Genomic DNA, 14,421 nt, shown 5'->3' with positions numbered 1-14,421 from the left:
ATAAGTGTTTTGGATGGGGTCCACGTTTGGAAAGTGTTGTCTATGGTGTATACCCTTCAACAATGTATAATTTTCTGTTCTCCAATGAAAGTTTTTTTGTAAACGATTTTCCCTTGCATCAATCACAAGAAAGTAGGGCAAACAGTTTTTGAGAAATATTTTACACCAAAACTGTAATTTTTATTAACATTATTATTGAATGCATTTTTTTGGTTGTGATTTGTATTTAATCAGGTAGGATTTGGACAGACGGTTTGTACTCCCCTCAGACCCAACTGTGGAATATGCAGTGTAAGTGAGTTCTGCCCATCTGCCTTCAAGGAGACCTCGAGCCCATCATCATCATCATCATCCAGGTCAAAAAAGCTTTGATCACTTTGATTCTCATCTTCCCCCACTTTTGTGGACATTGCAATCCTCTAAAGGCTTCTTTTTTTTTGAGTATCATAGATATTAGATAGACAGAGACCGTTGATGTAATTTAGGAGGAAGATGGTTCGCCTTTGTATATTGCGAAAGGGAATGGGGGAAATGCAGATTTGTATACTCTTACCGATGGTTATGTCCTAGCGCAGCGGAAGTAAAGAGTCTTCAGACAAAATAATTTTTAACAAAAAGGTCATTTGATTTGATTGAAGTGGGAATACCTCTTTGGGGATTTTGATGGGTAATGCTCAAGGACATACCCAAAACGGGTGTCGCTGTACATGCTCCACCCCTATTTGCTATTTGCACATGAGGATAGCAAATAGTAAAAATTACTATTTGCAAGTGTGGATGGCGGCTTTAGGGCGTGCAGATGCGGATAATAAACGCATTTGCATGTCCTTTATATCTAATATATATTTGTGAGAACTTCACTTATAATTCATAATTTTTTATTACTTTTGCAAAAAAGTACCAAAACTTTAAAAAGTATCAATTTAGGACTCATCTTTCTTTTTGTTTTGGTTTTTTTTTTTTTTTTTTTTTTTTTTTTTTTTTTTTTTTTTCAATTACAATATTCCATTAGAATTTTCTGTTAAATCTTGTAAAATTCTCAAAATACCTCTATTTTTTTTAGAAAAAAAATTACTAGGATTTAGGTGTTGGTAAGAATTTAACAGAATTTACAAAAATACTCGTGCCTGAATATTTGAAACTTTTTTATAATTTTTTTTTAAAATAAACATGTGTATTTTGAAAATTTTAATAGGATTTAATGAAAAATTCTAACAGAGGGTTGAAATTGAAGAAAAATAAAAATAAAAAAATGGATACCCTAAATTAGTAAATTGACACTTTTTTAAAGTTTAGGTACCTTTTTGCAAAAGTGATGAAAAATCGAGGGTTATAAATGAAGTTTTTTCAAATATTTTTTATATATTCTATTTATGAATGTGTAATATTTAGACAATTTATGTTTTTATGTTATGAATTTGTAAATTTTTTTTTTTTTTTTTTTTTACGTTGGATTTGTAAATTTTTATTTTTTAAGTATGTTTTTATTTATTTATTTTTTTTATTTTATGTTTGTTGCTGGATTGTTATGCTCATTGAAGCATGGATTAAAAAACATAAGGTTGCTTCTTGTAAGCATTGATTACCATGAATATTTTGAGGTCGTATTCATTTTTATTTTTATTTTTCTCGGTTCTACATATTTGTGGTGTTGTATTATATTTCAAAACAAGCCCAAAAGACAAAAAATCGGTCAAAACTATTTTTAAAAGCATATAAATAGACGCATTACCTATATGCGGATAGCGAGTAATAACCGCGCAAATGCGGATAGTAAACAATGATATGAATACGAATACAGATATCTAAAAACGATATTTTCATTTTATAGAAGCGGTTGTGAATATCACAAATAACCGTGTGGATATACACATGTACACCCCTAGCTCAAAGAACAACCCAAATTAGCTCAAATTCATACCATTTGCCTTTGCACCTTAAGGTTACTACCTCTTTTACTTAATGATATTATGTTATAATCCCTTCAAATTTTGAAAAATATAACTAGATTATTTGGGATAATAAGTGTATTGTATCGGTTATATGCTTTGTGCGCACCAAATTTAAGGATAAATACATGTGACATCCTCAACCTGACAGCTCCATTGCCTACATTAATTTCTAACTCTTTTTATAAATATGGAAAATCTGTTCAAAACCTCCTTGTTCTTTGGCCATTTGACTTTAAGCACCGGATTTTCAATTTGATAGATTTGAGATCCGAGTTTAATTAGGTCAAATTTGAATTCAAGACCTCTGTCAACATTTCAACTGAATTAATAATAGAAAGGGGTAATTATATTTTTTCCCTATGAACTATCAACTTTTGCGATAATCTTCTATGAACTACCAATTCGATCAAAATACAGCATTCAACTATCAAAGTTACAGGTTTTCTCCCCTTCCGTCAGTCAGAGGGGTTAAATCCGACAGTCAACGCCTCACGTGACCGTCACATGCCGTTTTACGATTTTTTTCTTCCTATTTTACCATCATCTTCGTTGTTAGTTCATGGGGGCATGTTGGAAAAGGGTGGTAGTTCATGGAGGAAAAAGTTAATTACCCTAAAGAATTAGAATTTACGCTAACAATTTTTTTTTTTTTTTAATAAGTGAACACCATATCTCGTTCTCTCTCTACTCTCAAACAGTATAAAATTTCCTCAAACTCACACACATAGAGAACCAAAAAACCACAAACACAGAGATTGAATTGCGAGAATGGCGTCTAGGGTTTTGATTTGCTTTGTGGTGTTCGTTGTGTGTCTCTCCGCGTCGTCTCTAACAAGGATCGGTGCCTAGGATTCGGAATCGAAGGAGTTCATGCTCACCTTGGACCACTCGAACTTCTTTGAAACTGTTAGAATGCACGACTTCATCGTCGTCGAGTTCTACACCCCATGGTATTATAACCATCCTATCCTTATGCTTCTATCAACAACTCTGACTCTTAGTATTCAGTTTCGGGAATTTGGATCTAGATTGAAGGTAGAGGGATTGAGTGTATGGAGTATGAGGAATTGTTGGTGGCTCGAAATATAGGGCTTGATCTTTTCTGGGCTTTGTGAAACCTGCTTTGAAAGTGTGTGGCATTGATTATGAGCTTGATCTGGTAATTTTCGTTGCTTTTTGTCTCCATTTATGTCTGTACATTGCTAGCTGAACATACTTCTCTTCCTTCTTCTTTTTTCCTCTTTTTGCTTCCATAGCCACATTTTCTTCAAAGATGTTTGCACTACAAAACAAAGGCAAAGCATAAAAGAAGGTACGTCTTTTTCCAATCTAAAGTTCATTTTCTATGCCTACTCGAATGCTAACAATTTTCTTTTAGTAGTGCCTTTTATCTGATTGTTGTGGTTTTTAAGCTCCTTTTGGGTTGTTGCTGGATCTTAATTCTTCATAAAGACGTTCTAGTGCAGAAGTTAAATTGAGCTTCAGATTCGCACCTGTTATATGTAGAATTTGGATGGTAGCGTCTTGTAGGGCAAAATTAGTCATATTTCTGTGAAGTATTTAACGTACAATCATTGAAATTCATGATGTATGAACGTTTAAAGTTTTTAAGAGGGGGGGGGGGGGGGGGGGGAATTAATTCTATTGTGGATGGACTTGCTCTGCTCGGTTTGCTTATGATGTTGAATTCTGTTTATATTACTGCATTTCTAGCTAAATTTATTGGGTTTGAGCAACTTTTGAAGAGAATTTCATTTTTGTTATTGTTGTGAATTTAAATCAGGATTGGTTCCAGTTACGTTTTTCTAGTTGAGCATAATTGCATCTTTTTCTTCACATAGCTATTTGAATTCGTCAATTTTCATGACACTGATCTGATACTATTCGCTTAAGGATGTCCTAAATTTTTTTAAATATTTAATATTGTTGGGAACCTGTTTTCAGAGGAAATGGTTTCCAGGATTTTATCTGTACGTAAAACAAGTTAAGAATCATTTATGCTTGAGCCTTCTCCTTTCTCAATTCATGGAGATGTGCTCCAATGTTATTGGATTACATTTTTCTTTCTAACCCATTAAGTTCTTATCAAAAATTTTGGAGTCTGTGGGAAAAGGTCAGCATTTTGTGGTGTTACCCAGATCTTGAATTTTTGTAGCTAAGGGTTGATTGCATAGTTTGGATCTATATTTGTTAGATGAAGGATTATGGGTTTAATGATAGTCATTGTTGGGGACTTAGGGATGTCATTGTTGGATTCAAAATTGAAATGATTAAGGTGGTTTGATAGAATTTTCTCTAAATTAATATACATAATTCTTGATTTGAATGAATTTGCTGAAAATATTATATCTTTGTAGCTGAATTCTCGTTTTGTGTTGTCACAATAGCTGAATTCTCAAATATGCAGGATATCTATTGCTTTATATGTATGATTCAGTTCTAAAATGTTTAAATTTTTGCTACTTATAGCACTTTGGAATTAATCTTTTAGATTCTACTTATCCAATGCGGAACACTAAGGTCACAAAATTAACTATCATAACTAGTTTTTCATCTTTGTTGTTATTGTTCTGTTGTTGCTGCTGCTGTTGCTCTACTTTCGTAATCTTGGTTTCTTTGTCAATATATATTTATGCCATTTGTTGTTTATTATTCTCAGGAAGTGTTCAAGAGGGCCATACTACAGCTTGGGCCACTTGAAAGTTTTGCACTATAGACAGTTCAAGAAGTTGTTTATTATTCTGAGTTAGTTGCTACAAATTACAATTTGGAGTTGAGAGAACTATTTTATTTTATTTTTGGTTCTTGTTAACAAAATGTATCTCTGACAATTGAGATTAATTGAGTCAAGTTGAATTGAGTTCAGTTTTTTATTTGGAAATATTATTTTAGATCCTTCTATTCCTATCAAGTAACTGTTGCTTGTAACTTTCCTTTGAGTGTTTGATTCTGGAATGGAAATTTTCATGTAACTGTCAACTAATACATAATGCATGTAGTCTCTTTACAACTGGTACTACCACTTTTATCATCCAACACCATGGCAGGTGGATAATGTTATTGTTTCTCAAACAACACTAGCATTATTATGTAAGGCAGAACACAAATTTCTGGACACCGTAAGGCTTTTTTGTCTGCACCATAAATGGAAAGGTGTTTTGGAATTTCTTTGAATTGGTTTTGGTGAAGCATGCATCACTCATATATATATTTAAAAGAAGAATTTAACTTTAAAAGTTTAAATTCCGTAAACTTAAACCTTTTAAGAAAAAAATAGGAAGAAATTGATTTGAATTGTTGAAAGAATTGTTGGCGTGTACTTATAAGAAGAAAAAAGAAAAAAATTGTTGGCATAAACTTTGGGGTAATTACCTTTTTTCTCCATGAACTACCACCATCTTCCAACATGCCCCCATAAAATTGACAACGAAGATGAGGGTAAAATATGAAGAAAAAATTGTAAAAAGGTATGTGACGGTCACATCAGGCGTTGACCGTCGAATTTAACCCCTCTGACTAACGGAATGGGAAAAAACTTGTAACTTTGGTAGTTGGATGCTCTATTTTGGTCGAATTGGTAAGTCGTAGGGGATTAGCGCAAAAGTTAATAGTTCATGGGGGAAAAAGGTAATTACCCCTAATAGAAATGATCATGAAATGCTAATTATGCATGCCCCTTAGATCTCAAAAAGTTTTTTTTTTTTTGGCAAAAAAAAAAAAAGAAGCCAAAACACCAAATAAGTTATCATTATTATTTTGTTTTGGTTGTCATAATTGTCTTTTAATAACGAAAAATGTTTAATGGACCTAAATTTGTGTCTCGAATCTATTAAATTAAAAAGTATAGTCTTAAAATCAGGGAACATACGAGCTTTTTGGCAACTCTGATGTAGCTCTTCGACCTAGAGGTGTGAAGAAACTTGTGCATTGCACTATATTGCCTGTCTTTTCTGCCCTCTCGCCTACACAAATTTATGGTATTAACATGGTCGATCATACATTGTTTGTACTTTTAAGACATACAATATTTACGTGACATTTGTTCCTATTACCTTATCTTTCGGTGTCAACCATTTGTCGAAGATACTGCATTCGATGTTCTCAGCATTGAAAATTTCGATGTTTGGCATCGACTATACAATGGATTCGCGAGTATCACATTCCTTAATTTGAAGAGATTTTTTGACCCTACACTTGAAATCTTTTCTCTTTTTTCCAAAGTACATGAAGGATACCCGTTTGATCTCTTCTATCAGTTGATCAGGCGGGATGTAGAATTTGTTCTACAAACAAGGACAAAAATAATTAATAAAGTGGTGTCGTAATGTTCCAAACAATAAATAAGTAACAAAATTAATAACTTGTTCTAGATACCATTATCGTGGTCCAGATATCTTCTTTATTTTGATTTGGCATCCCCTTCCAGTTTGGGTCGCTTATACCCACAAACTTTCCGCTTTTGATATACTTCCACCCAAGCCTTCGGAATTTCATCCCGCTTGTGGCCGTGGGCTGCCACAACTTATTGAAGTCCACAACAACCTTTTCCCTGTGGGGACTAGCCAAATATCATTGGGACCCCCAACATCACTCACGTGGAAATTACTATGGATATCTGTACTAAAATTAAATACATGCAAAATATTAGACGTTACATATGTTGTTGAATGGACTATAAGCATTCTTTGAGCATCAACACACAAAAAAGTGGAGCCTTACATATATAAGTAACATACGTACTAATATGGCGTTTGTGAATGTATGAAGAGTAAAATTATCATCGGCAATAAGGTCCGTTAAAAAAATGGACTGAGGACTGCCGAAAGTACCAACTAGGATTAGGGCCTAACGCTAGGTACTACATGCGACATTTTTTGAAACCGAGGCGGGGATTTGATTTATGGCCTAACTATAGGTACCTCTAAGTCATTTAACCCAAAACTAAAAACTAACCAAAAAAAAAAATAAAAATGAAAAGAAATTAAAAAACCAGTTTTCATTTTTTTTTTTTTCGTTTTATTTTCATTTTCTCAAAAGTTTTATTATTTTTTAAAGTTTATAAGTAGGCTTGGCAATTCGGATTCACAGGTTGGGTTCGTGTCAACCCAACTGACCCGATTACATAATCGGGTCCAACACAAACCCAACCCGATTAATAATCAGGTTGAATATTTAAACCCGAACATGACCCTATTGTTAACCGAGTTACCCAAACACGACCCGGGTAACCCATTGCGAAGAAGAAGAAGAACTGAAGAGTGAAGAAGCTTCGTGACTTCATCCGAATCGTTCGAAGAAGAAGAAGGATCGTCTTCGACTCTTCGTCTTCGACTCTTCGTCTTTGTCTTCACCTTAGCACTGCTCCTCCTCTCAGTCTCTGTCTTGTACACGTGCCTCTCTCACGCCCCATCTCAGCCTCACCACCACCATTACTTCACCAACTCATGAAACAACGTGGATTCCAACCCCTTCCTCTCTGATGCCCAAGACGACGACGTTTCCACTTTCGAAGACAAAATTGACGAGCTTGACATCGTCGAAGAAGATCCATAGCAACAAGACAAATCGAAGGAACAAGATGCATAAGGCGACTGATCGGATCGAACTTGGGTTTCGGGCTACTTCTTCAACCATCTCAGCGAGGCCATCAAGAGGGCGTTCAACCAGCACTCGATCGATGAGTGGGATGACGTTCGCTCAGGGTCTGAGGATCGGAGGAGTCATGAAACCACTGAAATGGCTAAAGGAGAGGAGGCGTGAAAGAAAGTGAAAAATGAAAAGAAAAGATGCGGCCGCTAGGTTTGTTTCGGTTTTTTTTTTAATTATTATTATTATTTTTTAAACAAACGAGTTATAATCGTGTTAGCGGGTCAACCCATACACGATTATAACCATGTCATAATGGGTTGACCCCATTATGACCTGAGCTCGATTACCCCAAATCCAAACCCTATCGTGTCGTGTTCGTGCCGGGTTCACGGGTCATGTCAAAAATTGTTAAGCCTATTTATCAGGATATTTTTGTTTTATTGAACAATTTTAAGGTTATTTTTGTCTTTTTATTGGTTTGGGAGGACATCTATTTTTTTAAAATTTTATTTTATTTTAGGAGCTATCGGTAGCTTGGGGATACTGACCAGTGGGTTATAATATGGAGAAATGATTCGTGTACTACCTCCCCACAACTTTCCCCCAACTCTGTTGACGTGGCAGGTATTTTTTTTTTTTTTTTGAAAAAAAAAAAAAACCCTGAACGAGATAAAAGGGGGGAAAAAATCGATCATTTCAAACAATTTTCCCCCTATCACGGTGCGCTCTCTCTCTCTCTCTCTCTCTCTCTCTCTCTCTCTCTCTTGTCGGCGTTTTCGTTCTCCGACGACTTTGGCGGCCGTCTATCTCCGGCGGCCTCTGACTTTGTAAGGCCTTCTTCCTCCACCCAGGTATCAAAATCTCTCTCTATAGGGCGTTTTATTGGTCACTTCCCCCCTTTCGCAATGCTCTCTCTTACTCACTCTCTCTCTCTGGAACATACGGCCGGTCGAACCCCTCTCTCTTGTCGGCGTGTTCGTGTCCTCGGCATCTCACGGTGCACTCTCTCTAGCCGGCGTGTTCATGTCTCCGGCAGCTTTGGGTAGTTGGATCTGTCTCCAGCGAAATAAAAACTAGTACTCTCTGCTCTCTCTCTCTCTCTGGCATTTTTATGGGTATAATGCGGTAGGTGAAGTTTTGGTTTAATGTTTCTCCATGTTCAAGATCTCGCCTCCGTTCTGTCTCTCTCCGCCGATGTTCTCTTCTCTACCGGTGCTGTCTCCACAGCTGGTAACTCTCTTTCTCTCAATGAAATTAGTGAAATTTTTGAATAATATTGTTTGAAATTTTTGCTAGGTTCTGATTTGGTTTGAGAGGGGGAAAAAAAAAAAGAAGAAACATAAAATATATTAGTTTTGGTACAGTATGTCTTTATATTTTTTTTGGGTTTTATTTTGGAAAATATAAGCTGATTGTTGGATGGGCATTTCAATGAGAAGTGGGGTTTGGCAGACCTGTTATATATCTTTTTATGTTTTTCAACTTTTGGAACTGAACAACAAGTTTGTGTTTCCAGATGGTAATGGATTTAAGACTAGTACTATGCGATTAGGTGTTGATGTTATCATTTTCAGTCGTGCAACTAGTGCAAGGTATTTTATGTTATTTTTACTACTGTGTTGGTTCATGCCTCATGCTTTATTTCCACTGAATTTGTCATGGGTTGTACGCAGAGAATTGTATTTAATTGAATTTGATTATATATTTTTCCCTGCAGGAAGGTTTAGTGAAATGTTTATTTTTTGCTTAAAACTCTTTTTTATCTTGATTTGACATTTTATGTCTGTTTAGCTACTTGTGTGCATGTGTGTGCAAGTGTATATATGTCAATTAAAAGGATGAATGCAAGTATTGGCTGGGATTATGGGTTCTTTTGTGCAGTGTGGTCTATGTAGGAACAAATCATTTATTGCTTACCTGAATTTGTTTTATGGATATGTTTTGTATATTGTGCTTTTCTGAATTTGATTGCTTGCATCAAGCTGAGCTGTTAATATTGATGTGGGTATTTTGTGGTTGAAAGTTTAATGAAGTTGAGCACCATTATGGGTCTAAGGAGTGCTTTGGTTTTGGTGGGGTTAAAGCAGTTTCTCCTGGGCTGGCATAAATAGGTTATTTGAGAAAATGACTGTGGTTTACACAATAGGTGGATGTTTTAGTTTCAGAAAACTAAAAACCTTAAAAAGAAACGTGTTTTTGACATTAAAGATCTCTGTACAAAGAATGTGTGATGACCCAACAATCTTTGAAATGAGGAAAAAATCAAATCAAAATTGATATGAAAAGAAATCATGGCTTTTACTCATGTTAATTTAGGACACTATGCCAAAGAGAATTTTGGTCTTCAACTTCTTCGTAATGGATAATTCCTTAAGTTCGCAACTTCCATTTGTTTTATAACGATTCTAGCTTTCCGAACTGTGTATTTGAATAATTTATGATAGTAAAAGAGTTGTTTGTAACTTTACTCTTGTCCTACTCATTACAATTAACCTATCAGATGGCAGGTCAATGGTTATGGACTGGGACTTGTTTGTGATGAACTCTATGAGGCGATTCAATTTTTCAAAGCTCATGCCAGTCTTCCAATGTCCCAAGTCACCAAGCACAGAGAAAGGCCATCCTACCTACAAGTTGGAATTAATGTGTTGATCTTTGTGGAACTTCGGATGAGGCAATGCTGTCATCTTTTCTATAAACAATGGAAACTTGCTTGATCATGTGATGTAATATATCGGTTTTGTGGTCATTTGGATAATTCAATCAAGAATAAAGTGAATTTGAGTTTAGTGAATTATCTTCTAGTTGTTATATCTTGAATTGTAAATTCAAATGTGAAGTTACTTATTGTACTCGATTACAAACTACTCAAATGTACAGACTACAACTATGATAATATAATTTTTGGTTATCTTGACCAAATCGATCATTCAAATTGTTTCTAACAGAATATATAGTATGTCTTCACCCAGGAGTTCGTACTTCATAACAAAATTATATGGATGCACATATTACACGAGAAACCAACACATGTTGCCAACTCATCTATCATTTTTTTAATTTGTAGATTCATCTCATATTCAAAAATCCAAATACAAAAAAAAAAAAAAAAAAATATTATGCAACTCGATGACTTTTGGTCATAAGCAAAAAAAAAAAAGTACCTGTATAAGTTTATTGAGGTCTACTTAGTCCTTTCTTCACAAAATTTTACATAACTATTCATACATCTCCAAACTTCTAACTTGAGCTTTACATAAAAATTTCTACCCCCAATTTCGTTCATACAAAAAACTACATATAATTCTTCATATACACAATAAAGAGAATGTTAAAGAACAAAAAACTATTTGATAACCAAAACTCAAAATTTCTTTCAAGGAACCTAATCACCTTCTACAAAAATCATACATGATTTCCCAATATGAGAGCAATGACATTCATTAAACATTGGATACTTGAAAGCTCTGCAAAAATAATTGTGGGCAAGGTACGTTGATGGTAGAGTATGCCATATACTTCATTATAGATGAGCCGCACATGCATTGCAATCGCCAGGTCAGTTGGGATTATGGCATTAGCAACATCTGTCATTCAAGCAAATTTTTGGGCTGAGTTATTGACACAAAAGGTTAATTGTCGCAATAGGTGGAGCAACACTACTTGGCTCAAAGGGAGAGAATCCACAGTCAAAACCCATCGTAGATCAACCTGAAAATATCAACTTCAATAAACATACTTCTAAAATAAATGAATTTCAATAACTAACATAATATAATATAGACAACTTCATCTTCAAGCATAGCCAGTTCACAAGTGATGCATCACATTGATGCATGGCTATACTGAAAGCCTCTTCATATTTGTGTTGGCTTACCAATATGGACAACTCCTTTGTTGGATCAACCAGTAAATTCACCTAATACACATATGAGAAATTCCATGGTTTGTGAGAAAATTGTACAAATAAGAAATCCTAACATAGAAAACAAATAAATGGAATGTTTGCAAAATGAATTAAAAGATAAACAAAATAAATCAAATTATACATGAAAAAGAACAGTTTCATGGTGACCACCCAAAGGTTGAGCCATTGTCAATGATGAAACCATGAAATCCTGCATAAGTACGTGAAATATCAAATAACTATAAACCCATAAATTACTTTTCAATTCAACAACTTCTATCAAACAGATACAACTAAGTACATGAAGCATCAAATAATCACCTGAAAATGAATTATATGACCGCGTTGATCGTGAGCTGTAGAAGGCAATGAAGTTTGACATGTGGTGTCTTGATCTTTCGTTGCTTTGGAGGTCTATAATTAATAAATGAATTATATGAAAGTGTTTCAAACGAAAAGCAAATGCAATAGAAATCTATGAGGGGAAGCACGCGTGTTTGTAAGTATAAGGAGAAAAAAATGTACGAACCTGTTTTTTTCATTTCTTCTTGGCCACTGTTTCTATAACAGGCACCTTTCGCTTTGACCGTAGCTTTCCTTTACGCTTAACCTTAATAGGACTAAGCACCTTTTTATTATCTTTAACGACTTCATTACAGCTCGAAGATGAGACAGCAACTGGAGCGTGATGGGAAGAGTGATTGGGCACAAGCTTTAAGGCACGATATTTCTCTGTTAACTTATCAATATTTTTCATCACATCCATGCAATGTTCCATGTTTTCTGATGTGAGCGGTACCAATTCTTCAAAAGTCCTTCTCATCTTGTCATGTATTTTAACATTAGGATTATCACCACAAGCATCAAAACTACTCTTAATCATAGAGTTTTCTCGCTTTATATCCTTCCTCCATCTATCAATAAAATATTTTGGTGGCAGATAGTACACTTTCTTTGTCACTAACACAGAAATAGAATGCCTGCATAAGATGCCTCTTAATTTGAACAATGCACAGGTGCACTTCACTTCAAATTCATCTTTATTCAAATAAACAAGAAATATTTTTTCTACCATGTGGCTTCCAACGACAACGTATTCCTTCACTTCATAGGTAGAAATCACACCTTCACTTTTGAGATGATGGTTATTACAAGACATAATGAAAAATTGAAATGACTTCTAAAAGTAAAGTGTGTGCATAAGTGTCAACAAAAATTAAAGCACAGCGGAAAGTAAATGACACAAATATTTTGTTGACGAAGTGGAAACTCAGTTAAGAGAAAAACCACTCCGGGGCAGCCAAACCCAGGAATTCCACTATTCAGAAGACAAAGCTAGATACATGACAGTAACACTCACATGTACCGATGCAGTGGTCATTCCTTGATCTCTGACGTGTAACCCAACACGAACGCTTCCCAACCAGGTTCACCTACCTGAAGGGGTCTTCAATGGAACTCCTTACCTTAGAGCCGACCTCTAAGATAGACTTCGGTTTGCAGCACAGCAACACTTGAAAAACGGCTTCAGAGGAGATATCACGTCTCTGAGCTCTAGAGAATTCACCACCGAATTCTATGTTGAAAGCATGCCTTAAGCCTCTTATTTATAGGCTTTGGAAACCCAAAATTGACTCAAAAACGGAGTCTGAAACACGCTCGTCCGGACGGGCCAAGTTTTACTTGTCCGAAAAGTATTCTGGAATTTTCTGCAGGGCCGTCCAGAAGGGCAAATCTTTCTGTCCGGACGGAGGCCATCCTGACGCTTCTAGGGTCCGTCCGGATGCTCAAATTACAGCATTTGTTTTAAGCTTTCCAATGAAGCCAATTTCGTTCCAATCCGATATTTGAGTAAAACGTTATGACCAAAATACCCGAGGGTGTCCGGACGGTCAACTGCAACCGCCTCTCCAAGATAGCGCTGAAAGCTTCCATAACAAGGTCACGTCCGGACGGTGTTTCCCTAGAATCTGGACGGTTGCACTTCGGCTGCACGAAATTACCATAATAAGGCTTGGAGCGTCCGGACCTTGAAGGCTAACGTCCGGACGGTTGAACTGGTGCACGCAATTTCCATATATGAAGCTTGATCGTCCGGACCATGAAGGCTGACGTCCGGACGGTTGAACTTGGTATGCACGTTCTTGCCTTATAGAGGACATTGTCCGGACGGTAGCAGCCGTCTTCCCATAACTGTGTCTTGAGGCAGAAACCCTATTTCTTGTCAAACACTGAATGGCGTCTGGACGGTATAACCACGTCGTCCGGACGGATGCGCTGGAACACTGGGATTTTCTCAAACTCTGAAGGGCGTCCGGACGGATGCAATCTTGAACTGTTCGAAGCTTCTAGACACTGATGGGAGTCCGGACGGATGTTGCTGACTGATGAGCGTCTGGACGGCTGACAGGGAACCGAAATAAATCCTTGAAAACTTCACAGAATCTTCTCGAAGAACATAGCTGAAGAGTAGACTCTGGATAAAGCAGCATCCCTGTGAAAGCAGCAACATTACATAGAAGTGATTTTGTCCAACAGAATGTAGCCAATACCAAAACAAACAAACTCCCCCTTTGGCCATTCTGGGACAAAAATCACTTGACCGGTTAAAAATACAATCCCGGTCCAAATCAACAATTACTCCCCCTTTTTGTCACAAATGGACAAAAGGTAAAACAGAGGAATGAGAAAAACCACACAACAATTACTCCCCCTTAATGTCTCAGAAGGACAAGGGTAAACGGAGTAATAATATCCACAGACAAAAACGTTCTAAAATCCAAAACAATAGGAAAGTAGAGAAACGTCTGCAAATGGCCCAAAAGAGAGGAACAAAAATCCTCCAAGTATCAAATCCCAAGACCTTTGGAAATTGAACATCCGACTTCAACAATAGTCAGTTTTCCAAAGGATGCATCTGTCAATCACTGTGCTGGGAGACGCTGGATGTCGTATTCCTGAAAAAACCAATCA

At 36.1% G+C, this 14,421-nt stretch overlaps 2 protein-coding genes across 2 annotated transcripts in view; one reads left to right on the top strand and one right to left on the bottom strand.

The window, feature by feature from the left end:
* Window positions 1-661, top strand: part of LOC133878598 (endonuclease III homolog 1, chloroplastic) — a 51,407-nt gene extending 50,746 nt beyond the window's left edge. Inside the window, exon 11 of the mRNA XM_062317168.1 lies at window positions 235-661. Coding sequence (XP_062173152.1) covers window positions 235-372 — 138 coding nt within the window. The 3' untranslated portion in view covers window positions 373-661. The remainder of the gene's footprint in view (window positions 1-234) is intronic.
* Window positions 662-11,986: 11,325 nt separating this feature from the next.
* Window positions 11,987-12,607, bottom strand: LOC133859091 (protein FAR1-RELATED SEQUENCE 2-like). The gene has a single exon (XM_062294407.1). The coding sequence runs from the start codon at window positions 12,605-12,607 to the stop codon at window positions 11,987-11,989; it is 621 nt and encodes a 206-aa protein (XP_062150391.1).
* Between the last annotated feature and the right edge of the window lie 1,814 nt (window positions 12,608-14,421).

Source organism: Alnus glutinosa, chromosome 1, assembly GCF_958979055.1.
Source record: "Alnus glutinosa chromosome 1, dhAlnGlut1.1, whole genome shotgun sequence".
In the NCBI taxonomy this organism is placed as follows: domain Eukaryota; kingdom Viridiplantae; phylum Streptophyta; class Magnoliopsida; order Fagales; family Betulaceae; genus Alnus; species Alnus glutinosa.
Note: the sequence above shows the minus strand (reverse complement) of the source record. Positions and strands in the feature narration are given on the sequence as shown.

Bases quoted from the DNA above. Each gene is read 5' to 3' on its own strand.
- LOC133859091 (XM_062294407.1), bottom strand. From the start codon at position 12,607: ATGTCTTGTAATAACCATCATCTCAAAAGTGAAGGTGTGATTTCTACC.